This window comes from Doryrhamphus excisus, linkage group LG13 (genome assembly GCF_037039965.1).
Source record: "Doryrhamphus excisus strain RoL-2023G ecotype Guam linkage group LG13, RoL_Dexc_Guam_v1.1, whole genome shotgun sequence".
NCBI lineage: Eukaryota > Metazoa > Chordata > Actinopteri > Syngnathiformes > Syngnathidae > Doryrhamphus > Doryrhamphus excisus.
Genome location: NC_136369.1, coordinates 5,860,212 through 5,887,585, shown reverse-complemented (window position 1 = coordinate 5,887,585; position 27,374 = coordinate 5,860,212). Strand labels below are relative to the sequence as shown.

The following is a 27,374-nucleotide window of genomic DNA, read 5'->3' as shown; positions in this document are numbered from 1 at the left end:
TGGATGCGGTGAATCAACAGGGACAAAAACTACCTTGCACAACAAAAACCAAACCAGTGAGCTTGCCGGCTGCTTGAACTTATTTTTTTTTTCCACTTCATTCATCCTTTCTGAACCAAAATGCAACAGCCAGAAGCCCAGCAAACGACTCAGACACCGGACTCAGACATACTGGACCCGGAAGGTACTCAATTTTCTCTTTAATTCAGCGTCATAATCTGTAATTATATGTTTTTTAGTATTGTAAGGATTTTGTTATGTGTGTGTTTGCATGTTCAATGACCGCAATGAAGTGAAGGGAGTGAAATTATAATTTCTGGAGCATACTGTACATATGTCTGCAGACTTCATTTAAAAAAAATCATTCATTGCATTGCAACGCTTGTGTCATTGAACTTACCAGTTGGATACATACGGAGGAGGAAAACAGCTCTGTGGGTGACAGTGGCTCTGCTGGCCCTGTCCCTGGTGGTGTTGGCCATAGGTCTGATCTCTGCTACACGCACCGACAACGTGCCCGTGGCTGGATATTACCCAGGGATCACCGTGAGTCATGCATGCATCTTTACGTGTCCTTTATAGAAAGAAGCGTGACGACTGTCCTTTCTGTCCTCATGCAGTTGAGTTTTGGGGCATTCCTTGGCATCGTGGGAATCCATCTGGTGGAAAACCGCAGGCCTATGGTGAGTGTATATGATGTTACAACAAGGCAATACAAAAGTGATTAACTTCTGAAAATAATGTGTAAAATTACAAGATACACTGCCTATGATATTTTGAGTGAAAGCAAATATTAGAAAATGGTGTTAACTCACATGAAAATACAATTTATTGCCAACCATAACAATAATACCATGATATAGTCACTATGGATATATTGGAAGAAAGAATGAAACATACTATATTTAGGCACAGAGGTCCTCCTTACACATCTAGAAGCAAACATAACATGGATTTTACTGTAGTTCTAACTGGAAAAATAATGATATGCCATAAATGAAAGATTATGTTACTGATGTGTAGTTTTACAGGAAATAGTCCTGCTTTGAGAACAAATTTGATTACTTACTGTGCGTGTGTTTATGTCCCAGTGACCACATTTATGGCCAGGGAAAGAGAATCTGATTGGCTTTGGATGTCAGTGACAAGAGCTGAAATTGTATTAGCATCGGTTGTTATCTGAGAGAGACGCACAGGTAAAATGTTTGCTTATGTAAGAAGGCATGATGTCTCCCTAAATCATTTAGTTCTGCTTATGTTTTAGTCTCATCGGACTAAAGAAAAACATTATAGTTCCGTAAGGATCTTTCCTTTTTGCACAGTAATCAGTCACTATTAAGTAACAATGAAACATATGATGTTGGCTGATGGCTGAGAAGGTTTGTCATTGAAGCAGCATCCTCAGTATCACATTCACACGATGTGACGCACAAGGAATTAATAGAGCTGTGACACATAAACTAGACCACCTGTAATATCCATGATAAAGTACATGTACCAATGTACTGTACAAACTGAGTCAACGAGCGTGTTTTTGTCTGTATTGTGTGTATTATTTAAAACGTGCATCCGGCAAAAGCACATTATTTTTCCACAGTGATATGTCTCAACGTCAAAATAATTTTGCTTGAAATAGAGCAAATTTTGCTGCATTACTGATGACTATAACAGATTATTTGCACAAACAGAACCAGCCGTACTCAGAGATGCATCCTATCCATCCATTTTCTGCACCGCCTATCCTTGATAGGATGCTGGAGCCTATCCCAGCTGTCTATGACTGGTCGCCAGCCAATCACAGGGCACATATAGACAAACAACCATTCACACTCACATTCATACCTATGGACAACCAAGGGGAAGATGCAAACTCCCCACAGAGATGCCCAACGATCCAGATCCTTTCATTTTTCAGTATGAGGCCCTCAGTGAAAACATTTGGACACCCCAACGTTAGACCGTGCATGTGTACCTAATGTTATGACCAGTGAGTGACATGTTTCTAGTTCCTGCCGTTATTTTTCGACATTGAGGAATAAAGGACACCCCCCCCCTCCCCACAACACGCTTCAAGACTTTTAGATAAGTTGGTGATATTTATTTATTGGACATTGGACACTCATCTTTCTTCATGACTGGTGCAGGCGGCCGAGTGTGTCTGTAGTGAATTTTTCATGTGGTGTCTGTGGTGTTGCGTGGCAGCCACCGATTGCTTGTCAGCATTGTGTATCTGATCTGGAAGATACACACATGGCCAGTAAGGAAGGAAGGAAGGGTTTTTTGTGAAGAACCAAATCCCCTAAGCTTCATTTCATTCTATAAAGATTTTAATGAATCATTTTTCTTCGACTTGCCTCGTGGGATCTCCAGAAGCAGGAGAAGGAAACGTATCTAAACAAACAAACATATCCAATTCATGCCTTTCCCAGTGCTTACTACACACAAGCTGTAGTCTGGACCCGATTCACTACTTTACTGTTATTTCTCACTGCTTCCCTGTCTTTTTAAACTTTAATGGCCCACATGTAAGATGAGAGCCAGTTGGCTGAGGGAGGCCATTCTGTAAAGAACACCTAAACACACCACAATGACAGAGGCTGTGCAGTTTGAAGTATCTTTCGGCATTCCACATCTGTCTGACACTCTCAAACGTGACGTTGTGTGTAATGGTAATGGTAATGGTTTTATTTCATTTGAACATGCATCAGATTACAATTGAATGCATCCCATAATCAGTTCACAGTTCCACATGTCCAAAAGGAGTAGGAAGAAGCAAAGCTTATTAAATCCTACCCTTCCATCTGGTACTTTTACAATCAGCAACTGTTACATTTGTTCACTTCCTGCTTTTCATAATACAGTTTAAGGTTTTTTTTTGTTTGTTTTTTTTAATAATGCACCTCGTACCGAAGTACAAGGTGATATGACCATCCAATGACATAATGGGTACCATAGTAAGTGTCAATATAGTGAAAATCACAAATACTTCAACTTGCTGATATAGTTCATCTTCAAACAGCTCAAATAATGCATAAGGCTAAAAATAACCAATTACCTAAAAATGTCATCCATTACTTCTCTACAAGAGAGGAGAAATATGATCTCAGGTAAGAACTACATTTGAAACACTTATATGCTAGGACTACGTTAAAAAGCCATAGCATTTCAGTATGTGGAATCAAACTATGGAATGGATTGAGTAAGGACCTCAAACAATGCACAACGATGAGCCAATTCAAGAAACAATACAAGCAGTTGATGTTTGCTAAATACAAGGATGAAGAGTCTTGAACCAGTCATGATGTGCTATATATATCACTATATTGACACTTACTATGGTACCCATTATGTCATTGGATGGTCATATCACCTCATACTTCGGTACGTGACAAAAAATTTAAAAAAAAAAAAAAAAAACAACCTTAAACTGTATTACGGAAAGCAGGAAGTGAACAAATGTAACAGTTACTGATTGTAAAATTACCAGATAGAGGGGTAGGATTTAATAAGCTTTGCTTCTTCCTACCCCTTTTGGACATGTGGAACTGTGAACTGATTATGGGATGCATTCAATTGTAATCTGATACATGTTCAAATGAAATAAAACCATTACCATTCTCTATACCACTTATCCTCACTAGGGTCGCACGGGTATGCTGGAGCCTATCTCAGTCAACTTTGAGTGAGACCGTTATGCCGATATAGTCAAACTCTTTTTCCAATACCAATATGTGTAACATGACATATCTCCTGTGTTGGAATGAACACATATGTGTTGCATACATTTTTTTATATCGCTTTTCAATTTAACTCAACATTGTCTCCAACCACATCAACTGCCACACCGTCAAACAGGACAAAATTAGGGAAATGATTCAAGGAAGGTATCTCAGGCTTGTTGAGGGTCTATATGGGTCCTTTCTTGTCCATCTGATCTCATGCTGCTGGCTCCACTAACTAATCGTGAGCGTTTTCTTTATGACTGAATGCTTCACCAAGCCGGTGTTCTCACCTCTAAAAGACTCTTGTCACTTCCTGACTGTATTTCACACACCAAAGTCCTCCCGGTCACCTTGCGGCGTGGAAAGTACGACTGTATTTTAGCCAACAGGCAATGGGATCCTCACTTCTTATTACCAGTGCTGTGCTGCTGATGCCTTACTGGCCCAGTGAGCGGGGCAAAAAGACCTTGCAGGGACATTAGTTACACAACGTCTAAGGCAGCTTAACTATTTCTTGCTTTACTCTTCCATATTAGCATCTTTAGCGTAGTGTGTTTTGACATGTGGCTTTGCTTCTCTGGAGTGTAAGGGCAGGTTTGAGGCTGTGGCTGGAGTGTAGGGATGTGTTTTATGTGGCGGCAGCGGGTGCTAAGCTAATGTGAAGTCATGCATTTGTCAGGCTCTATTGTCTGCACTGCTGGCCTCATCTCCCACTTGCAGCCCATAAAAGCCAAGTCATTTAAACAGCTAATGAAGTGGAGAGTCTGGGCCAGGGGCAGATAAAAACCCACCCGGAAAATTGTATTTTTTTTTTTCACTAGGAATATATTGTATTTTCTTGCCCTGTCTTTAAGATGTGCTTTCATTGAATCGACACCCCCTTGTGTCGTATTTTCACTTGCTTTCATTTAATTATTGACTACAAATGAAAGTAGCAGTAATGACAGCACGTCATATTTTTTTGTTCTATTTTTTAAGAGGTGTAATACTGAACATAATCACAGTTCAAAGTGTCAAAAGGCACCAAAATTGTGTACCTTTTTGTGTTTCACAACCAATAAAGCTTACTACACGATACACACCGACAAATGGGTGCCCAAAGTGAGACCCGAGGGGGGGCATTTTTAGCCTCTAGCTGTTTTTTGTGGCCTTCTGCATATTCTAATATATAATTGAATATATAATCATTAATCATTAATCACATTTGAGATGATCTGAGTGGCGTGTGGACAGGAAGTGACGTTGGAGGTTCACAGTTGAGTTTTAGCTTGGTGTGGGTTACTTCAGCAACAGTAGCCCGTGTTTTTTATTTTTATTTTTATTTTTATTTTTATTTTTATTTTTATTTTTATTTTTATTTTTATTTTTATTTTTATTTTTATTTTTATTTTTATTATCCACTGTATTTTGAAGATCAGATAATATCAGCTTCCGCTGGTTGTGTATACTAGGGACCGTCAATAAATTACTATTGCGTTGAAAAGAGTTAAAGAGTAAATCACAACACAAATGATGATTGGATGGACCTTTTATTGTATTAGGGACCTGATTCACAGAGCAATATAACAATATTGTTGATCATGCTGTGTAATAAAAAAAGTAAATTCAGCAATACTTTGGATGCATTATTTTTTTTAATCTGATCATAGCTAAAAATGTGGATCGGGACATCCCTAGTTATGATTCAGAATTATCGTGCCTGTTGGAATGTATGTAATTTTTTACAGTATTCCACCCCAAAACAGCATGATTTATTCATTAATATATTTTTGAAAACTACGAGTGAGTGAAATTCGATCAGCGAAGTGCTCAGGGTAATTGGAGACTCTGGACTCTGAATGGTTGTTTGTCTACATATGCCACTGTGATTGACTTGACTTTGCACCTGAAGTCAGCTGGGGTAGGCTCCAGCTCACCTGTCATGAGGGCAAGCGGTATAGGAAATGATCAATGAATAGAAGTGTGATTTCCAGCACAGGAGGCTGTGTCCTGGTGGAGTGACTGAACAGTGACAGTAAATGATGCGTAGCTATAAAGTTGATGGTAAGGTTTATGATTGGACATCTGTGGACGTTATTCAGCCAACATCGCCATTACCAAGAGCTACTTTGCCCGTAAATTACCCACAAGGCATCTCTGCTTTAGCGGAGCATGGCGCTGTCCATTTCCTTTATCACCCTACAGACCTGACACTGAGCAATCACAGGAAAGAATAAGTGTGTGTTACATGACTGATCTTTACCCTCTTCTGCTATTTTGTATATTTAGTTGTACTTTTCTAATATGTTATATATTCAATAAATAACCCTCATTGCACATTTCTTGTCTCAAAGCTCATGGCGGCCATTATCTTTGTCAGCATCGGAGTCGTTGCGTCTTTCTTCTGTGCCATCGTGGATGGGATCATCGCATCAGAGTTCATTGTAAGTATTCATCTAATAAACCAATCCCATATGCTTATGCACATGCTAATGCTCATAAGCAATGCCGCATTAGAGCTGAAACAGCGTATTCTACATTTTTCTTTGTTTACACATTTTGCCTGGCACTTATTTCTTCCCTCGCTCTGGCCACAGCTGGTTAGCTACGTATAGCTATCCACCTAGCCTCTTCTTCACAGTCTCCAAGCGTGCTCTGGAGCCCTGATCAAGTCTAATAATTACAACAGTTACTTTTATTGCAAATGGTGGTCTGAAATCAGAGGAGAATGTCAACATGAAAATTCACAAATCAATGGTATCAATTACTGTTTATCGTAATTTCCAGTGTATAAGCTGTTACTTTTTCTTTGATGTTTTATAAACCAACATATGTAGGTATGCTCATAACATATTCATATTTCAAGAAGAAAAATGCATTTCAGCTTTGATATAGGTGAAAAAGCATATTATCAGTATGCACTTCTTTCTTCCTCATTTTTGCTTTTGTAAATTTTGTTTTCATAATATTATGACTTTATTCCCATAATATTTTGACGTTACTACCATAATAATATAACTTTTCCCCCAATCTAATTTTGTTTTGTTTGTTTCTCATACTGCAACTTGAAAAAAATACTTTTTTTTTCTTTTTTCTTTTCAACTCTTAGCTAATAAAATGACATTATTTTTCCATAATATTATGAGTTTATTCTTATAAAATTGCAATTTTTTTCTCATTTTTTATAAAATTACAGCTGATTTTTCATTTCTGCTGTTGCTTTTCTCATTTTCCAACTATTTTTACTTTCATTTCTTCTGGTAATTATGAGTTTATTCTCATAATATTATAACTTTATTTGACTTTATTCTCATAACATTATAATTTATTATTATTATTTATAAAAATTACAACTTCATGCATTGTTTTATTTTTCACAATATTATGAAAAAATATTTATTTAATATTTTACCTTAATGCAACTAAAGTATGGTATTTTTGTTTTGTTATTCCTGTAAAGGTACTTACAATTTGATAGGAATTATATTTTTAGACCAATAAAAAAATGGCCCCCAGGCCCTACTTTGGACACACCAGCTTTAGCTCATTGAAGTAAACATTACTGGCTCTGCACAGAAATGTACACAGTGCAGGACTCCACAAGGAAACTGACAGAGCTCCGTTTGTCCCATTAACCTAGTGAAACATCAAATGTCCTTTAATGAGCATGGGTGAACCAGGGGGAATTTAAAAAGCTATTCATTCAGCATGAGACGCTGATATTGATCAACAATACTATCAAAGCCGGCTCAGAGGACACTAGAATTTATATTCATTGCTCTTTCAAGCCTCACACAATGAAATCATTTAATGACCTCATTCATTCTATCATGCTGGTGCAGGAGGCTCGCTGCTGATCATAAACTGCTGCAGTCACACTAATGTGCATCATGCACTACCCCAAAAATCTTATACGTGCATCCTTGCATAGTCAGGATTCAGCAAAAATTGTTTTTTTTTCCAAAGTCTATGCTAAAATTTTAAATGTGCTTCAAGCAAAAAAAAGTTAGTCTGGAGCCCTGATCTAATCTAACAATTATAATAGTCACTTATATTGCAAATGGTGATCTGAAATCAGAGGACAACGTCAACATCAAACAGATGCACATTTGTATCAATTGTATCAATTTGGAGTCGCCAATTAACCTAGCATGTTTTTGGAATGTGGGAGGAAACCGGAGTACGCGGAGAAAACCCACGCATACACAGGGAGAACATGCAAACTCCACACAGAGATGGCCGAGGGTGGAATTGTGAGGTCTGTGCGCTAACCACTTGACCGCCTCAGCTGTATTTGTGCTGTAAAAAACATTTTGTATCTTTAAAAATGGCTGTTTGATCCTAATCTTTATGTGTCCCACACAGGACACAAGACCCCTGCAAGAGGACATGTGCGACTTTTACGCCAGTGGCTCTGGATATGCTTATGACAGCTACTATACTGAGGTGCTGCTTCTTCTTCTACTACTAGCAGTCAATTACTTACGTCATGTACGTCATGTACGTCATGTACGTCACGTCGTGTTTTGGTTGAGATATTCTAACACTTATTTTCTTGTTTGTTATATTTGAAATAGCAAAAATTCACAATACATACCTTAAGTGTGACCAATGTGAGTTGTTAGTGTGGTTTCGTTCTTCAATTCAAGTAAAACTACAAAGTACATTTAACTACGGTCGAGAGAAGTGTTTTTCAACCTTTTTTTAGCCACTTTTGTTACAACACCGCTAACCAAACGTTACTCTCACGTGCATCACTAACTCTGTTGGAGGAACAAATGTAATCAGCTACGTGTTGCCACCCGGACGAATATTAAATTGCCCTGCCAGTCTTAAACCACGGACATTCGACAATGACATAAAATGATTATTTGTGGTTGAAAATCTGAGTCAAAATTCTACCAAAGGTTTCGGCTGAGGATATATAGTGACATCTAGTGGTTGAGGGTTTTTAATGCAACCATTCAGCTGGCAATTTTAATTTTATTGGTAATAGTAGTGCTAGTAGTGGTGCAAAAGTGTGCTACACCATACTGAAGGCTTAACATGTTAAATGAACATATCTCAAAATTAAGCACTATTCCTATGAAAGTGAGCTTTTAACAATAATAATGACTCAAATCTATCAAACAGGTGACTTGTCATTCATTTGACAAAGCCTGTAAGCTGAAACTGAGAAGTAACACCTGCTACTGCTGCTACCTGTACAACTGTGAGAGGTAACCTTTATGTCATTTTGCACACATATTATGTACGTATACTGCATTTCATATATTTCATCTATCTCTATATATACTCTACATATTAATAACATTACAGCGCAGACTATCACCCACAGTACTTTGAGTTCACCGGTGTCAGCAGCTGCTGGGATGTGATCCATCTTCATCGTTTGCTGTGGGCCTCGGTGGCCCTCAATGTGATCGGCCTCTTCCTTGGAATCATCACTGCCGCCATCCTCGGAGCGTATAAGGACATGGTAAGAAGTCAAGTCGAGACAAGCATATGTACTATATACACATGAATTGTGTAATAGTATGTGCAATAATATAACAGCATCATCCTGGTGAGCTACTATATAAACATGTTTTGTGACCGCCTGCAGCAGAAGCCCCTTCCACCAGTGGCCCCAAGCCCAGCGCCGCCACCCCACATCCTGTACAACCCCACTCAGCACATGCTCACATATGCTGGATTCTGTCCTGCAGGACAGAATCTACCTGCTTACCCCAACTATCCAGTCCAGATGCAGGTGGGTCCCCACACTGACTGGAATACTGAACAAGAGATAATATACTCTATGTCCCACAGCCCAACAGCAGTTTCCAGGGACCTGCCACCCCACAGATGATCCCAGAGGGGGGACTTCCTGGTACTTCCTGTCCTTCTGAAGAAACCCATAGCCAGCCGCCCTCACAGGGTGTCACCCAGGAAACAGGAGGTTTCATGCTCACACCCAATGCTCCAATTCTCTACGCATCCTCCAAAAGCCCCTTTGAAAAACCTCCACCTTATAACTACTGAGCCGTCAGGCAAAACAAAAAAAAAATGGCATGTTAGGTCATTTGTGTCTAGACTTTGTCTACTTGAATTAGTTTGTAGGTGGAGACGTCTAGAAAGGATGCCGGTGTCTATCTGTGTAGTGTTATATATAAATATATATATTATTTACGTAGATATGAACTTGGTCTCCAGTGTTTAGTCTACCATTAAAGCTGTTTGCTATAACCATCCTTAGATTGCAGGTGCTCCTGTGTGTTGTCTCATGACAAATGCACTATGAATAAGGGCTTTCTTTCAACAGGAATATAAGATTAAAGAACACCAATGTGGCTGCTATATTGTTTCTATTAATGTGTTGTATTGTCAATGTTAACAATTAAGTGGAATGTTTCGTGTGACTTGTTGCAACAGCAAGGAGTTAAGTGTGTATGATTTATCAGTCAGCATGTTACATGAACCACCTTCAGCTCCACAACATACATACAAACATTTTAAAACAAGTATAATTGTACTCTTTTGACGTTCATAGAACTCTTTATTTTGCTTTTTTTTAAATAGGATTGTAGCATTGTACGCATACTGAGCTGGTAAAAAGAAAAAAAAAGCATTACAATGTACACCACGATTAAAAAAAACGAAACATAAAAAAAGGTAATATTTCTGGCATTCATTCATGAGGAAACTATACGGTACATCATGGAGTTGAGCATTGCTCCTCTGGCAAGGTTATTTTCTGCATTTTGGTGTAGTTAGCACCTATGATTTAAAGAACTAAAGATGGTTCTGTAAAGTTCTACTACGTTTCTATTGCTTTCAATCCCCATAAGGGATGCAAATCACAGCTGTACTGTTTTTTTAGAGACTTAAGTGTTGTTTCACTTCAATGCATGATAACCTCAGTGAGAATATTGCAAGGTAGTTTATGTCTAGAAAGCAGTGTACAGTCTCATTATTTACACACAGTATATTATAGCACACTCCTTTTTCCTCTCAGTAGCTTGTATGGTTTGTTGGATGCAGTGCACTTCCTCTTCGTTGCGGAGACGCCCCCCCCTGTGCTTCTTTAATGAATGTCATTGTTGGACCGGATTGCAGTGGGTGCTAAGAGTAACATGGTTCTAAGGGTACAGGATTTGGGCCTTTAGTGTACGTAGGGAGGGTTGGCTGTCAGTCAGTGAACAGTATGCTGCAGCTTTGTGAAAGAATATGCCATCTTGTAGAGTGCTCTGCAATAGAGGGCTGATCTTCTCAGTAGGCACATGGTTGATTTTTTTTTTTTTTTTAGACATGTAGCGGTGCCATGGTGGAGAAGAGATCAAGAACATGGCTTCATGTCTCACCACATCAACCTGCAATGTGTGAAAAGGTTTTTATAGAAGTTAATAAAGACCCGTGGATGGAGGGAGGACTTCTTAGGGTACTTAACAAAAACACCCTTTTCTTCAAATAGGACCTTTGGTCGCACTGGGTGGCAGTAATCATGGATATCGGCCAACCAAGTTCAGGTCATCTGTCGGTATAGAATACCAGGTCCAGTTAGCAGACCTGGGTCTGACTGATGCTCTTGAGGGCTAATATGGTGGGGCGAGAAAAGCATTCCATCCCATGACTTCTGCCTGATGAAGTGGAGATCGCATGTTGGCTTATTGATTTACTTAGACTGCTTAAAGTCATTGGTAGTTCCTGGTGACCATTGACTTAGGGTCCACTTGGACCACAAGACCTGGTTTAGATTTAGACATTTCAATCTAATATACCTCCTCACTACTCGAGGTTTGATCTCATAAATAAACTGGATACAATCTCCACTGCTTTTAGATGACTTTTTTGCTGTGGCAAAGTGAAGGTCACTGGTTTGAATCCAGCAGGGGGCAGGAGTGGGAGCGGATATCGTTATGTTTTTCAATGGCCTGGTCCAAGTCCAAAGTTTGTCCATTCACGGTGACCTCCATACAGCCGCTGTAGGGCGCAGTCACCAGGGTGGAGACCAGGGGAACCTCTGAGGGAAGAAATGACAACACAGCTCAAGCTGTAAGTGAACCATCACGTAAACCACTCAAGCACTAAAGGCATACAGTATGCTAACATCGCTGAAGCAGACTGCATTACTGACAAAACATGTCTAAAACTACATTTGTACATAGATGGGTGTGTCTACTTATGAGACTACGGTATGTTACCTTCACTGTCTTAGCAACTCCATTTATTTGTTTCAAATGCTTCCTCTCCTCAGAGAACTCTAAATGTACTTGAGCTCCTTCATTCCCAACACATTACGTGTGTGCTCACCAGGGAGACCTCCTATGAAGGTGCTGGAAGGAGACAAAAGGTCCACCGCTGCATCTTCACTTCGTCCAGGCTGCCCATCAACCAGCAACTGTGTGTAGTTGCCTGAAATCTTCAGCTGGATTTCATGACTCTCGCCATCACAGAGGGGAGCCGGGGAGCTGGCGATGATGATGTCACCAGCTGATACCAGAACAAACTAAGACAAATAGTTTGTTAGATTTCACTGCTGTCAGCAGGTTACAGTTTTTCTCGATTGTTTACACACAATTTGTGATGCCTGAGACACAATGACCACAACATATAACCAATGCACCAACTCCATGAAGTCTGCTAAACTATAAGCACAATTCCTGCTTTACACTCAGAATGCAGATCTACAACACACTTTTTTTCAAAACACTACACACAATTCTCTGAGTTTTGGCACAATTTTCATGAAGTAAACTTCTTGTTTTCAAAGGGTCAGAAATCCACAAACACACAATCCCCTTCTCCAAGCTATGGAAGATGCATGTGGAGAGATTCCAGCGGATGCTTTCCATGGCTGGATTCGCCATGCTAGGCGATATTTCCCCCGCTGCTTGGCCAGATAAAACCTTGCATGTGATGAAGATGAGGTGCTGTGGCCTGACCCAAACAGAAGACGTGATGCAGTATAGTCCTTTGCTTTGTTATTGATTTATTTTTTGGTTTATTTTTATTTTTATTATTTCTTTAACTAAAGCTGTATACATTTAGATGCAGACCACTGTATGTGGAACTTTGTGTTGGCTGTGATGAACACTCCGTACAGTGTTTTTCTGTGAAAAATAAAAAAAATACATTCCTGTGTAATTTTGTTCTGAGTCAAAAAAATACCAAAAAACAATTCTAAAATATTTTGCAAGAAGTGTCACACTGAACACAAAAAGGCCTGAGTCATGATGAATATGATGTAATCACAGTGTTTTACACTGAGCACATCAGTGTTCAACTGGTTCATATAAATGTTTGTTCACATTTGGAGACAAAACACCATTTTGAGAAGAATAAAGACTGTTTTGGATGTAAAGTTTCATTTTGCAGGAGAATTGAGGGGTTTTCAGAAATGTGTGAGTGATTTTTGGATTTGTGTGTAGACTTCTGAGAATATGAGGCATCCTTTCAGAAAATGTGTTTAAACAATCGAAAACAAAACTAATACACACAGGGCGTATTTAGCTGTACTTACATCTCGCCACTCATCAGTACCGGGATGATAGTCAGCAAGAGAGATGGAAAGGGGGACGGTGTCTTGGTGAACGAGGGCAAACAACACCCCAACAGCAGATGTTGGATACAGGGACAGACGGACACTCAGGTTTTGGGAATCTAATCAGAAGAATAGAGAAAAAAAAATTACTTATGAGTAAAAATGAGGCAAAAAAATGTCTAAACACAAACACACAGCACCATAGCTGATGTTGAAGAAAGCAAAGCCTTTGCCAGGATAGTACGCTCCAGGGTTCTCTGTGCTGAAACACTGAATGTTCTCATTGGTCGTTATGCTTTCTTGCATTGACCTGTCTCCGGTCAACCAGCGCCACTCCTTCATACAGCCATCCAAACGAGGGTTCACCTTTAAACAACAGGAGGGGTTGAGATGAGACAGGCAGTACATTAAGAGGAAAAAAAGGTAGCATAAAAGCCAGACCTTGCTGACGAGGCTAGTCTCCTTGAAGGGGACCCCTCCCACAGTGAGGTTGAGTTCATGCATGTCCTTCTTTAATGTGAACAGGTCACCGTTTACTGCAATCTTCATGACGGCCTCCCTCTCAATCTTAATGACAAGACTCCGCCCCTGCTCCTCGACTGAAATCTAGTAAGAAAATAAGAAATATGGAAGGTAGTCCAAGCCTGAATGAACTGACAGAGACTAACAGAGGAGCTGACATTTGATCTAAAGAGCTAACCTTTCTCCACTGGCCGTCATTGACCACAGGACCGCTGCTGGTGACCCTGCTGACTGAGCCGTACTTCAGCTGCAGTTCCAGCTTCCCATGATGCATTGCAAGCACTATCCAGGAGCTGTTCAAGTGACCACCGGCAAAGAAGATGACGCCCTCTGGATCGTAAGTGCGGAAATCAAACTCTGCAGAAAAGCTGGACAAGTCGCATACAAGTCAAAATAAGAAGAGGAAATTACATATTTAAATCACTTTCTGTAATCTCTATTCTACATCCATGCTTCCCAACCTTTCATGTGACAAAGCATACATTTTACATTAGAACAATCTCAGGGCACTTATACACATAATACCCTCACTGCACGGTTGAGTGCTTGGCCATCTCTGTGTGGAGTTTGCATGTTCTCCCCGTGCATGCTTGGATTTTCTTTTCCTCCCACATTCCAAAAACATGCATTGCGACTACGAATTGTCAACAGGTATGAATTTGAGTGTGAATGGTTGTTTGTCTATATGTGCCCTGTGATTGGCCCGAAGACAGGTGGGATAGGCTCCAGCACCCCCGCGACCCTCGTGAGGAAAAAGCGGTAGAAAATGAATGAATATGTATTTTAAGGCTGTAAAACCTCACCACCATACACTTTTGTCAGTGAGGATAAGCAGCATAGAAAATGTATGGATGGATGGCCCTCACTTCATTAAGGCTTTTCCAAAAATGAATTACTGACCACTGTTTTGCATGTAATTAGTCCAGAAATACAGTATGTATATTAAGCTATTTTGTAAAAATTTCCTTGCCCTAAAATAAGTATTTCCCAGCATAAAGTAAAATACAAACACAGTGTAAGGAATTAAATCAGGGGTCTCAAACACGCATATTTGGCCCGCAGGACACTAGTTTGAGGCCCCCGCCTTGATATGAAAGTTTAATGTTAGTGCGGCCCGCGCAAGTTTGATATGGATGCTGTATGGTATCATGTACCCAGAAAAAATTATTACGTTTGATTAATGTTCATGTTAAAGGTTAAATAACTCTTAATAGTTATCCTCCCTGTCCGTGTGGAAGTGGTAAGTTTTTGGCTATTTAAGTTTAAAGGAAATAACTTGAAGGCTACCGTTTAGGTCGCTAGCTCTCTAGTTTGCGAGTTAGCATGTGTCTCAAGACCCTGCAGTTGCAATATGTTGTAAATAAAGAGTATAAATGTGACTATAGTCGTGTTTTGTCATGTCTACAGGGCTCTAATAATGCTTTGTTCATTTTAATCTGAAAAAAATAATTTGTCTACCCACCAACTATATGTGGTTTCTTAAGTTTGTATTATTTGCCGTTTTATTATCATATTTATGTATTTATTACTGATTGATTGATTTTCTTTATTCTTGATTTGTTTATTTATTTTTCATCTTATTTTGTGTAGAAAAATAAAAAGTAAGATATTTGAGAACAGTGGAATGTTTTATCAGAGCTTTTCTTGGAGAAAATTGGAACCAAAGCGAAGTTTTTAAAAATTTTTTGTTTTTAATAAATGCCTGAATTAAACTGTTGATTAATTCTAGTCTACACTGGCCACTAGGTGTCATTAATAACACATACAAAGGACTTCACTGTAGTCCTATTATTGCAGGTTTGTATTATCTCACAGCAGACACAACAGCAATAATAATCAGAATCAGAATCATAACACAAAACAACTCTACGTCGCCAAAGTCACAACTTGTGCACACATCCGGATATATGGACACACAAGCACAAATCTTATTTCTGTCTTATTTTCTCTGATTATACAGTATGTAAGCCAGCTGGCTGGCTATTTAAAACTGAGAACAGTCTCCTCAGTATTGGTAAGGCCCATTGGACATCTTCTGTGACTTCAATTGATTAGAATAAACCAAATATGTAATTGGACGCCTTGAGAATGCAAATAAAGTAGAGTAAATAAAGAAAATGGCAACAAAACACTTCCTCACCCAGTGTGAATCCTTCTACGGAAGCGCAGCTTCATCACGGGCAAACCACTGAACATGCTGCCCAGATATAGAGATCGAGAGTTCCTCTTCAGAGCCGGTGTGATACAGGGAGTTATAGCCTGCAGGGAAACATATGTCACAAGAGTTTTTCGACAAGTTGGAACTTGTATCTTCAAAATATTTTACATTATGAGAAAAGAGCTCATATCTTATACATCTAAATGAGCTGAAATCCAAATGTATATTTTCACCTTACAGCTCTTGAGGTCCTGGCCCAGCTTCATGCCTTGACGGCCATCACAGAAGCAGCGGAAACTCCCCGGTGTGTTGAAACACTCCTCTGCACATACATCTGCCTCACACTCGTCAACATCTGAGAGAGGTGAGAGGACAAAGGATTACAAGCGACGTAAGCACAGGATTTAATCAAAACATGAACTCCGAGAAGATATGAAAACATGAGAACCGTTTTCCTGTCAGCATGTTGAGGAATGTAAGCAACACTCAAGTCAAGAGGGATTTGACGTTAACCGGGGCCGTTATCTTTTCCAGTCTACATGTATAACCTTACATGGCCATGGTGCAACTGGCTAAAAACAACAGAATAATTCTCAGAGGAGAGACACTGAAGTTAAGTAAAGTCTGGCTTAGAATAATGACTTTGATGTTTTCCTTTTGCTTTCTTTCGTTATCTTGTTATAATCAGTTTGGATGTTGCTTATGGTCAGGCAATTAGAAACTAATTGATTTCTTTTCTGCTTCTAACCCCGTCCAGGGTCACAGGTGAAACTCAAAATTACATTATATTATATTCAGGCACCCCTTGCTACATTGAGCCATCACTCTAATATGATGTTGAGTTAAAAAAATAATAAATACAAATATAACGCAATTAGAAGATGTTCTATGTAATGTAATGTTAGCAATGTGGAGATAGCCAGTGAGAGGCCTGAGTTGTGACAGATAGCAGCTCCTGTGTGAATGTTCATTGCATCTGCATATGTGTTCTCTGCATCACTGCAGGGGTCTTCTACTACACTGGCCACTAGGTGTCAGGAATGTTACATTGATGAGACAATAGCCACCAAGTAAGCTGTTAATGCTAATATAATGTTACTTATGTCTAAGACGTCTTTTCTATTATGTTGACTATTTTTGGTAATACAAATATAAAAGTGACTATAAGAGTGTTATTTCATATCTAGAGGGCTCTTGTAATGTTAAAAAAACATTTAGCGCAGTCGGGTCTGGAACCAATTAACCGTGATACACAAGGGACAACTGTACAATACATTGCAGTAGTTGCAATGCCTTTGGTACTTTCTGCATTGACCCAATTAATAATGACAAACTTAATAAAAAAGTCGAGTGTTCTACAGGACTTTTTCTATAGGAGTGGATACACAACGGACCCGAGATGACAAATGACCTGTTACCTAGTTAAAAATTATTTCTCACAATGTTCTAGCACTCCTTTGCTGACCTCACAACACAGCTGCATCAACCCCCACTGATATTGAAACTGCTCATCTGTCAGGACTGGTCATGATCATGGTTGGTGTGTGTGTGTTCCTCTTACCGGCACAGCTCTTGTTCTCATTGTCATACACGTAGCCAGGATCGCACAGACATTTGTATCCTCCTTCGTTGTTCTCACAGCGAGCCGAACCACACATGTTAAGGTCTTCACACTCGTCCACATCTTTAGAGGAACACAATGAGGACAAAAATGTAACCGGTGTTTTACGATGAAGAACAGCACCTCCTATTGTTCCCATATATTAAAATGAGTCAACAACAATATGAGGAGGAGTCATTTGGAACATCACTCGAATAGCATCAAAAGATATGTTTACAATAAGTCAAGAATTTCAGACGCGTGTGTCGTTGCTCACCATTGCACATGTGGCGTCCTACCAGCAGGTAACCTTGGTGACAGGAGCAGTGGTAACTGCCCATCGTGTTCTGGCAGTCATGGTCACATCCACCGTTCCTCTTGCTGCACTCGTCAACATCTGTCAAAGGAGAGTGGGGGATGTGGGAGAAATATAATTACACTGTTTACTTTGTGCAATTAATTCATGTGCACATATTCAAATTCAAAGTAAGTAGTAAAGGTTGGAAACTGTTGGAAACTTCAGTCTTGTATAGTCTATGATTAGTAAGTCTGTAATACTGCTTGGAACTTGACATTCCTCTGCAGTGGAAAAGACTCAAGAAGACTGAATCCTCTTGACTTCCTCTCGGTAAGGTGGCAAGATGACTCACAGTGGAAAAGTGTGAATTCGGTAGCTTGGACCCATATGCTCCTCCACATCACAGCGTGTGCACTTTCCAGTTTCTGCTTTGACATTTTATCTTGTATTTCCACATCTAAACCAGAAGCTGTGACACACAGTATATTCAGGAGGCAGAGCATCCTCTACCACATATCATTAGCTGCTATGACTGTCATCTACCTGCTGTATCGTGCTCACTCTCACATGGATGGGGGTGGGAAGGGCGCTGTGATGATATTTCATTTCTCCAGTGCCTTTAACACCATCCAGCCCTTTCTGATGAGTGAGAAGCTGGATTGCAGATTATTTGTCTGACAGGCCCCAGTTTGTGTGGCTGGGGAGCTCCCAGTCTGATACTGTGGTCAGTAGTGTAGTGGCACTGCAGGGGACTGTCCAGTCTCCATTTCTGTTCACTCCGTATGTTATTTGATATGCTAGCCTTTGTTTGCAATTACTGAGGTCAACTGTTTCCTGTGGTTTTTCCCCAGGTTTGAACACACTACAGCAGGGATTTTGGGCCATTTCTCCACACATATGTATCTTCTCTAGATCAGCCAGGTTTCTGGGGTGTCACTGAAAAAAAAAACAGGAGTTTGAGCTCCATCCAAAGATTTTCTATTTTCTATTGCCACTCAAGAACCTGCTTCTACGGAACCACTTCTTGGTTAACCTGGCTGTGTTCTTCGAGTCAATGTCATGTTGGAAGACCAAGCCCATCGTCAATCCTCTAATTGAGGGAAGTAGGTTGTTCTCAAAAATCTTTCAATTCATGGCCCCAGTCATCCTCTCCTTAATATAGTGCATTCTTCCTGTCCCATGTGCAGAAAAACACCCCCAAACCATGATGCTTCACCAAACTAAAACAACCTATTAAGCATTTGTGCAGGATCGCCATTTATTTGATAGCAATATTTCTACTGAATTGGGTGGAATTTTCAAACTGAATATTGCATAGTAATGCTGAACAAGGACACATTTTTCACTGGGTATCAGTTGTTGCAAATCCATATTAGGACAGGTTTCAAACTTACGGCCGACAGAACCATATGTTGTGGCCCCCTACTTGACATCAAAGTTTAGTGTAAGTGTGGACCCTGGGGAGATTTGTTGTTTACCAAGGATGCCCAATATTGGCTTTTTTGCCAAAAACAGTCTCCCTCTATTGGTCCCCCCGAAAAGCCAAGTGTCAGAGCCCTGCTGTAGAAAACATCCTACCTTGTAGTTATGAGAGTTTCCAGTGTATCGTTTTTTTTACAATCAATAATTGTCTAATATATATGTACCAGCCTAGTGCGAGCTGATTGGCTATTTAAAAATATCCACAGCTGAAATAGAACAGAAATACAAGCTCTGAGATGTGCAAAGCGAATGTCTAAGTGAAGTCAAGCCAAGAGACAGCTGTCTCATACAAGGTCACAAAGGTGACAACCTGACAGAGAAGCTGGATATGACAAGTGTGACAATCTCTGTTGACCTCTAACACACGAATCTCTCATGGTGATGATAGTACCTTTCTCACAGTGGCTCCCGGTCCAACCAGTAAAACAGTGACATCGGAAGTCTCCCTTTTTGTCCTCACAGCGTACCGTGCCTTTGGGGTTGCAGGGGGAGGGGGAACACTGGTCGGGAATGTCTAAATGCGGGGGAAAACGCAGACAACGTGATGTGATGTTATAGTGACACTGGACAGACTGAAGGTCTTGTGTTGTACATATCAGAATATAAATAGCATAATGCTGGCTAAGCTCTCTCCCAAGAGATGTCCTAATTCAGTCCCCACTCAGTAAGCGTGCCCTTTGGCTCATACCAAAACCAAACGAATTTTACACGACATGTGTTCTTGTATCTCAAAAATGTTCTGTTTCTTTTTGGTTTGCTGGGGAGTCTGTGCATGTCTCTGCATGCACGCTTGAGTTCAGCATGTGCAAGGCCTGGAGGAAAAGACAGTTTGTACTAAAGTGTACAAATCCCACACCGTGTGTAAATGGTGCAGTTTTTATATCAAATTTGAAAGATTACGCTTGCTTGTCAGCAGTAATCTAACCACTCGTACAAGTTCCTGATCTGTGCTGGTACTGAACTCAAGATGTTTACTGCTGTCGACAGTCGACAGATAAATAGGAAAAGAGCCAAAGATCTCCTTGTTCTGTTGATAACAGCCACTGGCATGTGCTGATTTGCAGGGGGGGAAAAAAACTATGCATGACATCACTTCACCATTAACGGAGGAATGCTAAGATCTGGTACAATCCTGCTGTGCCTCCCACAATTAGAAGAAGCCAGAGAGGCAAACCTGAGTAGATAAGGAACGTGGGAGAGGCAGCTACTGTGCGGACCTAAAACAGACGGAAGGGAGAGCTCTCTTTAAATACAACGTCACAATACACACACTGGCATAACAAGCTGAGTCACAACCCCTCCACTCCGAGCTGGATGAGGTGCGCTGTACACTGATGCAGCAAAAAAAAAATCTGTACTCCACTCACGTCAGACTTTATTCACGTCACTCCGCCTCCTTTCCCGATAAAGGATCTGAATAGTGTGTGACGAAGGAAGGGGTGTGTCTGTCAATCACCAATGTGCAGCATCTCTGCACTGCATCAATGTGCTGCAATGTTACTCATCCATAGCACGCAAGAATAAAAGAATGCAGAAGCTGAGTCTACTTAAAGTGAAGTGGGTTGTGACATTTCCTACTGCGGTATTCGGTTCTGTGGTGCAGTCCAAATCCTCCGCACCCTCTCATGAAATCTAGGTGCCCCACTAAGGGTATGCTAATTCTATTCACATAAGAATGTACTGCAAGGGGGAAAGTAGGTCAAAATAATAAAATACACCAATTAGACCTTCATGTTATGACATAGACAAGAAGATGTCAAACCTACTGTGGACACATGTGGTCAGATCCTGTTTCTTGTCTGAATTTCCAAACAAATCCATACAACCTTAGAGCAGAAAAAGACAAATCGGGAAGTTAAGCAACACATTGAATAAGAATAGCTGAATATTGTAGGTAGGAATGTGACAAAATTTGACTTACGTCTATATTTGGGATAGAAGTATTCCTAAATGAGGAGAAACATGGACAACAAGAGTTCATTATGATAAATACAGCTTGAGACTGCATTCATTTGAAACATGACTGATGCTAAATGATAAAAGTGATTGACATTTAAGCACTGAACACCAATTCCAGATTATGTACACATAAACCATCCTGCTGAAAAACAATATTAGCTGCATTACAGCTACTGTATGTACTGTATATAGGTGTGTAGGTGACTGGAGGAAAATATTAATAATTTATGATAACCGCTTGCTCCTCTTAAAATTAAAGTATAATAATTCTTGCCCCCTGGCTGCTTCTGTACCGTTCCAAAAGTTTGGCACCACACTGGTGGAGACCCAGCTGCTGCAGTGTGAATTCATTTGACTTCTTTTGGACTAAAGATTTCTGACAGATTATCGCTTTCCATCCCTGTAAGACGTGATAAAGGGAAAAGTGCTTTTGTGAGGACCATTTAATGTAACAACCCCACTCTCTCTCTTTCTTTCCGCAGAGTCAGTCAGAGCTGCAGCGGAGCAAAATGCAGAGTCAGAGGTGCGTAGGCTGAAAATGATAAATGCACCTCGGAATGACAGTGCAGTCTTTGTGGCACGACATCGTAGAAAACTATATGCACAAAAAAAAATTCTAGTGCTTCTCAAATTCTACCAGATTCAGCGTGCACTAATTTGACCTTTTCCTCAGCCCACCCAGCTTTCAATATCACGCATAACCTGTGTCAATTTCACTCTCTCTCAAACAGGAAATTGTAAGGGCAATCGATAGAGTAATATCACACAGCACGGTGGACACTGAAGGCACCGTCTAATGACCTACACATTAAACTGAACAGACTAATACATAATAAATCTGTCACTCTTTTGAATGCAATATTTCTTCTTTCTTCTTTAGTGGTTTGGACGAGGGTGTATGCTTTATTTATAAACAGTCATAAAAATGAACGAAAATACCTGAAGTCACGTTTTGGAGGCTGATCATGAATGCAGCACAGTAATCTGCTGTAAATGTCTAGGGTGCATTCAGTGTGGTGGATTTTGTTTGTTGTAAATACAATGTGTGCAGATTAGGGACACATGACTGTGCTGAATGAAACATTTTTTCAAGAAGGCTTGTTCTAAAATAAGAAAACAAGTTATGATCACAGGGGTTTACGGGCATGTGAGATGATGTAGCTGGAGGCGTGTGTTGGGAGAGCACGTGAGAAAGAGGCATGCAGCTACAGTGAAGAAAATAAGTATTTGAACACCCTGCTATTTTGCTATTTCTCCCACTTAGAAATCATGGAGGGGTCTGAAATTTTCATCGTAGGTGCATGTCCACTGTGAGAGAGATAAACTAAAAAGAAAAATCCAGAAATCACAATGCATGATTTTTTAACAATTTATTTGTGTGATACAGCTGCAAATAAGTATTTGAACACCTGTGTATCATCTAGAATTCTGACCCTGAAAGACCTGTTAGTCTGCCCATTAGAAGTCCACCTGCACTCCATGTATCATCCTGAATCAGATGCACCTGTTTGAGGTCGTTAGCTGCATAAAGACACCTGTCCACCCCATACAATCAGTAAGACTTTAACTTGTAACATGGCGAAGACCAAAGAGCTGTCCAAAGACACCAGAGACAAAATTGTACACCTCCACAAGGCTGGAAAGGGCTACGGAGCAATTACCAAGCAGCTTGGTGAAAAAAGGTCCACTGTTGGAGCTATCATTAGAAAATGGAAGAAGCTAAACATGACGGTCAATCTCAATCGGAGTGGAGCCCCATGCAAGATATCACCTCGTGGGGTCTCAATGATTCTAAGAAAGGTGAGGAATCAGCCCAGAACTACACGACAGGACTTGGTCAATGACCTGAAAAGAGCTGGGACCACCGTTTCCAAGGTTACTGTAGGTAATACACTAAGACGTCATGATGTGAAATCATGCATGGCACGAAAGGTTCCCCTGCTTAAACCAGCACATGTCAAGGCCCGTCTTAAGTTTGCATATGACCATTTGGATGATACAGAGGAGTCATGGGAGAAAGTTTTATGGTCAGATGAGACCAAAATAGAACTTTTTGGTCATAATTCCAATAAGCGTGTTTGGAGGAAGAAGAATGAAGAGTACAATCCGAAGAACACCATCCCTACTGTGAAGCATGGGGGTGGTAGCATCATGCTTTGGGGGTGTTTTTCTGCACATGGGACAGGACGAGTGCACTGCATTAAAGAGAGGATGACTGGGGCCGTGTATTGTGAGATTTTGGGGAACAACCTCCTTCCTTCTGTCAGAGCATTGAAGATGGGTCGTGGCTGGGTCTTCCAACACGACAACGACCCGAAGCACACAGCCAGGAAAACCAAGGAGTGGCTCCGTAAGAAGCATATCAAGGTTCTAGCATGGCCCAGCCAGTCTCCAGACCTGAACCCAATCGAAAATCTTTGGAGGGAGCTCAAACTCCGTGTTTCTCAGCGACAGCCCAGAAACCTGACTGATCTAGAGAAGATCTGTGTGGAGGAGTGGGCCAAGATCCCTCCTGCAGTGTGTGCAAACCTGGTGAAAAACTACAGGAAACGTTTGACCTCTGTAATAGCAAACAAAGGCTACTGTACCAAATATTAACATTCATTTTCTCAGGTGTTCAAATACTTATTTGCAGCTGTATCACACAAATAAATTGTTAAAAAATCATGCATTGTGATTTCTGGATTTTTCTTTTTAGTTTATCTCTCTCACAGTGGACATGCACCTACGATGAAAATTTCAGACCCCTCCATGATTTCTAAGTGGGAGAAATAGCAAAATAGCAGGGTGTTCAAATACTTATTTTCTTCACTGTACTTCCCATAACAGGCAGAAAACACAAACAAGTAAGCATGCTGTGGCTACAGTGAAGTGAAATATTAATATGTACGTATTTCACTGGGCAGGAGATGACACACACGTGACTATACTGTTTGTGTGCATATGAGAGGGAGTGTGAAGACTGCTGTGTCTTCCAAAAAAGCTGAATTGCCTAAAACTGTCAGTTAGTCATACTGACTCAACGACTGCCACAAAAACAAAACAGAAGAAAAAAATAATATGTCCATCAAATCTGCTAAGAATATCATCATGCTTATCATCAACACCAGCAGTTCAGACTGTGAATCACTAGTATGAAACAATGTTTTCAATAACAAACAGTATAAAAGACAGATTAGGGTCATTAAATTGACGTTTGCAGAGTTACTATGGTACCCATTATGTCATTGTAGGTGCATTATTAAAAAAATAAATACATAAATAAAAATTAAAAAATTCAAAACGTTAAACTGTATTATGGAAAGCAGGAAGTGAACAAATGTAACACTTACTAATTGTTAAAGTACCAGATGGAGGGGTAGGATTTAATAAGCTTTGCTTCTTCCTACTCCTTTTGGACATGTGGAACTGTGAACTGATTATGGGATGCACTCAATTGAAATCTGATGCATGTTCAAATGAAATAAAACCATTACCATAGATGCTAACTGCCACACTCACTGGTCATAACATTAGGAATAATGTAGAGCTGCATGGCTGCAACAAAATGTGAATTATGATTTTCTGTCTTAGAATGGCAATTTTTTTAGATTTTTTTCACATTGTTTTCACAACCTCACATTGTTTTTCTGACATCGAGGATCCCAGAAGTACAGTTGATGGGGTACTTAATATAATAGAATAGTATGTATCAAATATAATTTCTCAGTTTCTAAGTTTGATGAACTTTGAGAGTGCCAATGAAAATAAAGTGGAATTTATGATATGGCGTTTCTATATTGCATGTGTGTATTGCTAACTATAACTCCTTTGAGAGAAGAGTTTAGCACTAAATTATCAAAATCATCATTGATGCTTTATTCCACTCACAGTCTCTGGGTCATTTTCAAAGATTTCTCTGGCCTCCTCCTTGGAACAAATCTCCTCCACACATTCCCTCTCCAAGTGTCCTTGCCTGGTCTCTTCGAATATTTGATTAGCTCTCCGGTGTCTGCTCAAAAACTGGTTCGCTTCTTGAGGGGACAGGGAAACTGGACAGAACAACATAAAAAAAGAGACCACAAGACAGGTATTACCCTTTAGGAACAATACAAGGTCGGACCGCGTGGAAGTGCCCCCACTGGTGGAACCAAAGCTCCACGGTTGGGGAGTAGGGGGGGACACAGTGAAGGACGCTCCAGCATGTTATCACAATACAAATGTCAATGGGCACCTAGCAAGCTAGTTAGCCACCTAGCATACCAATGTTGACTTACTAGTGTCGGAGCAGTGCACTGCCAGCAGGATAAGCAAGGCGCCAAATGAGAGCCACTTTGTCCGGCAAATAAGCATCGTGTCGCCGCTATCTCCGCGCCGAGCACCGTAAACTTTTCACTTTAAAAAGTATCCTTCCCGTCGTCGTTTCTTGTGGCTGTAACACCGCAGAGCCGAATGGAACGTTAAGAGTCCGCAGGTCTTCAGGTACTTCTTTCCGATGATAAAGCCACCACTGTGATGTTTTTGGAGGCTAAATAGATTCGTGTTCCCCCTGCATGCTTCTCGCTATTAACCCGCTGTCTCCATTGCGAATCGCAGTGTTATGTCCTGCTGTCCTGCTCCGTGGACTTTTGTGTGTGTGCGTGTTATGTGTGTTGTGACGAGCGCCACACGCCTTCAAAGGGGGGAGTTACTGTGAGGTGAGCAAGCATGCAGGAGTTTGTTGATGTAGCTTTGCTTGCATGTTTGTGTCATCTGCCCTCCTCATCTTCAAGGCTGTATGATTATGTATCCATGTATATACTACTTTATGTGCTAGTCCACTTTGTTTCCTTTTAATAAGCTTGTTTATGTTACATAGGAAAATAGATTCGATTCCTGGTCACTTTCTTTCAGTTTTGATTTCCTGGTATCTTGGGAGGACAAGGGGGAAATGTGTGAAGTAGTCACCTTTATTTTTTATTTTTTGCAATTATATGTATTTTAGGGCGGCACGGCGAGTCGAGTGGTTAGCGTGCAGACCTCACAGCTAGGAGACCAGGGTTCAATTCCACCCTCAGCCATCTCTGTGTGGAGTTTGCATGTTCTCCCTGTGCATGCATGGGTTTTCTCCGGGTACTCCGGTTTCCTCCCACATTCCAAAAACATGCTAGGTTAATTGGCGACTCCAAATTGTCCATAGGTATGAATGTGAGTGTGAATGGTTGTTTGTCTATACGTGCCCTGTGATTGGCCTGAAGACAGCTGGGATAGGCTCCAGCACCCCCGCGACCCTCGTGAGGAAAAAGCGGTAGAAAATGAATGAATATGTATTTTAAGGCTGTAAAACCTCACACCATACACTTTTGTCAGACATTTTCTTACATTTCTATCTTGTTTAAATACTCAAACTCAAACCTTTGTTTGAATTTTAACGATCAACATATGCGGTTGGACACATAAGAAATTATTATTAGTATTTCACAGTTCCTTTGACCGTGTGCCTCTATGCCGTGCCGCCACTCCACCGTAGCATTTTTGCATCCTTGTTAACACTTCTTGCTGCTGTCGTTCTCCTTCCTCATGTAGCGAACCAAAGATGATTTTACTCCATTTAATTTAACTTCTTTTAGTATGTCCAAATTTTGGTGTTTGTAAATACACAGAACTTGATGGAAAATATCCTTTGTGCTAACAGATGGTAGTTAGATGAGGCGTGGATGTTGAGACTGGTGTGGGAACTTTATCTCACTTGTGGGAGGATGTGTAACGTAATGAGTAAAGTAGTGCCCAGAAGGAAGGTTAGCTTTAGCCATGTAAACAAGATGCCGACATACTTGAACTCCTCCATTTGGGGAAAGACATCAGTCCAAACCCACGGGGTGCACTCCACCGTTTTACTACTGAGAACCATGGCCTCGGATTTAGAGGTGCTGGGCCTCATCCTCGAAGCTTCACACTCGGTTATGCCCTAGGAAACACTAAAGGTCACAGCTCGATGAAGCCATCAGGACCACATGATCAGTAAATAGCAGACAAAATTTTCAGCCCCCCAAAGAGATTACCCTGAATGCCTTGGCTGCGCCTACAAAGTCTGTCCATCGAAATGATGGACAGAACTGATGACAAAGGGCAGCCTTGGTGGAGGCCAACGTTCACCACCCTGACATGCCAGA

General features: G+C 40.5%; 2 protein-coding genes across 3 annotated transcripts; one reads left to right on the top strand and one right to left on the bottom strand.

Moving 5' to 3' along the window:
• The first annotated feature begins 36 nt into the window (after positions 1–36).
• Positions 37–12,657, top strand: tmem255b (transmembrane protein 255B). 2 transcript variants are annotated; one of them, XM_078795685.1, is made up of 9 exons: positions 37–184; positions 404–546; positions 621–683; positions 6,056–6,145; positions 8,067–8,147; positions 8,835–8,920; positions 9,021–9,180; positions 9,310–9,453; positions 9,513–12,657. In XM_078795685.1, the coding sequence occupies exons 1-9, from the start codon at positions 121–123 to the stop codon at positions 9,723–9,725; spliced, it is 1,044 nt and encodes a 347-aa protein (XP_078651811.1). In that variant the 5' UTR covers positions 37–120; the 3' UTR covers positions 9,726–12,657. The 2 variants fall into 2 exon arrangements, with proteins under 2 accessions (XP_078651811.1, XP_078651810.1); XM_078795684.1 differs by having other exon boundaries at positions 9,307–9,453.
• gas6 (growth arrest-specific 6) lies at positions 10,609–25,906 on the bottom strand. Its single transcript, XM_058089253.2, has 15 exons — positions 25,500–25,906; positions 25,114–25,274; positions 21,206–21,230; positions 21,051–21,110; positions 19,676–19,798; positions 17,782–17,901; positions 17,466–17,588; positions 16,138–16,259; positions 15,887–16,005; positions 13,925–14,114; positions 13,666–13,830; positions 13,425–13,590; positions 13,204–13,343; positions 11,994–12,189; positions 10,609–11,703 (listed from the first exon to the last, which is right to left on the bottom strand). Exons 1-15 carry the CDS (start codon positions 25,573–25,575, stop codon positions 11,552–11,554), a joined length of 1,938 nt encoding a protein of 645 aa, XP_057945236.2. The 5' UTR covers positions 25,576–25,906; the 3' UTR covers positions 10,609–11,551.
• Positions 25,907–27,374: the final 1,468 nt, after the last annotated feature.

Excerpts from the sequence above, each read along its gene's own strand:
- tmem255b (XM_078795684.1), top strand. The coding sequence starts at position 121 with ATGCAACAGCCAGAAGCCCAGCAAACGACTCAGACACCGGACTCAGAC. Across the intron at positions 185-403 it reads AGACATACTGGACCCGGAAG|TTGGATACATACGGAGGAGG; the intron begins GTACTCAATTTT and ends TGAACTTACCAG. Across the intron at positions 9,454-9,512 it reads ACTATCCAGTCCAGATGCAG|CCCAACAGCAGTTTCCAGGG; the intron begins GTGGGTCCCCAC and ends TATGTCCCACAG.
- gas6 (XM_058089253.2), bottom strand. The coding sequence starts at position 25,575 with ATGCTTATTTGCCGGACAAAGTGGCTCTCATTTGGCGCCTTGCTTATC. Across the intron at positions 17,902-19,675 it reads CGGGAGCCACTGTGAGAAAG|ATGTTGACGAGTGCAGCAAG; the intron begins GTACTATCATCA and ends CTCCTTTGACAG. Across the intron at positions 13,831-13,924 it reads ATGACGGCCAGTGGAGAAAG|ATTTCAGTCGAGGAGCAGGG; the intron begins GTTAGCTCTTTA and ends TTTTCTTACTAG.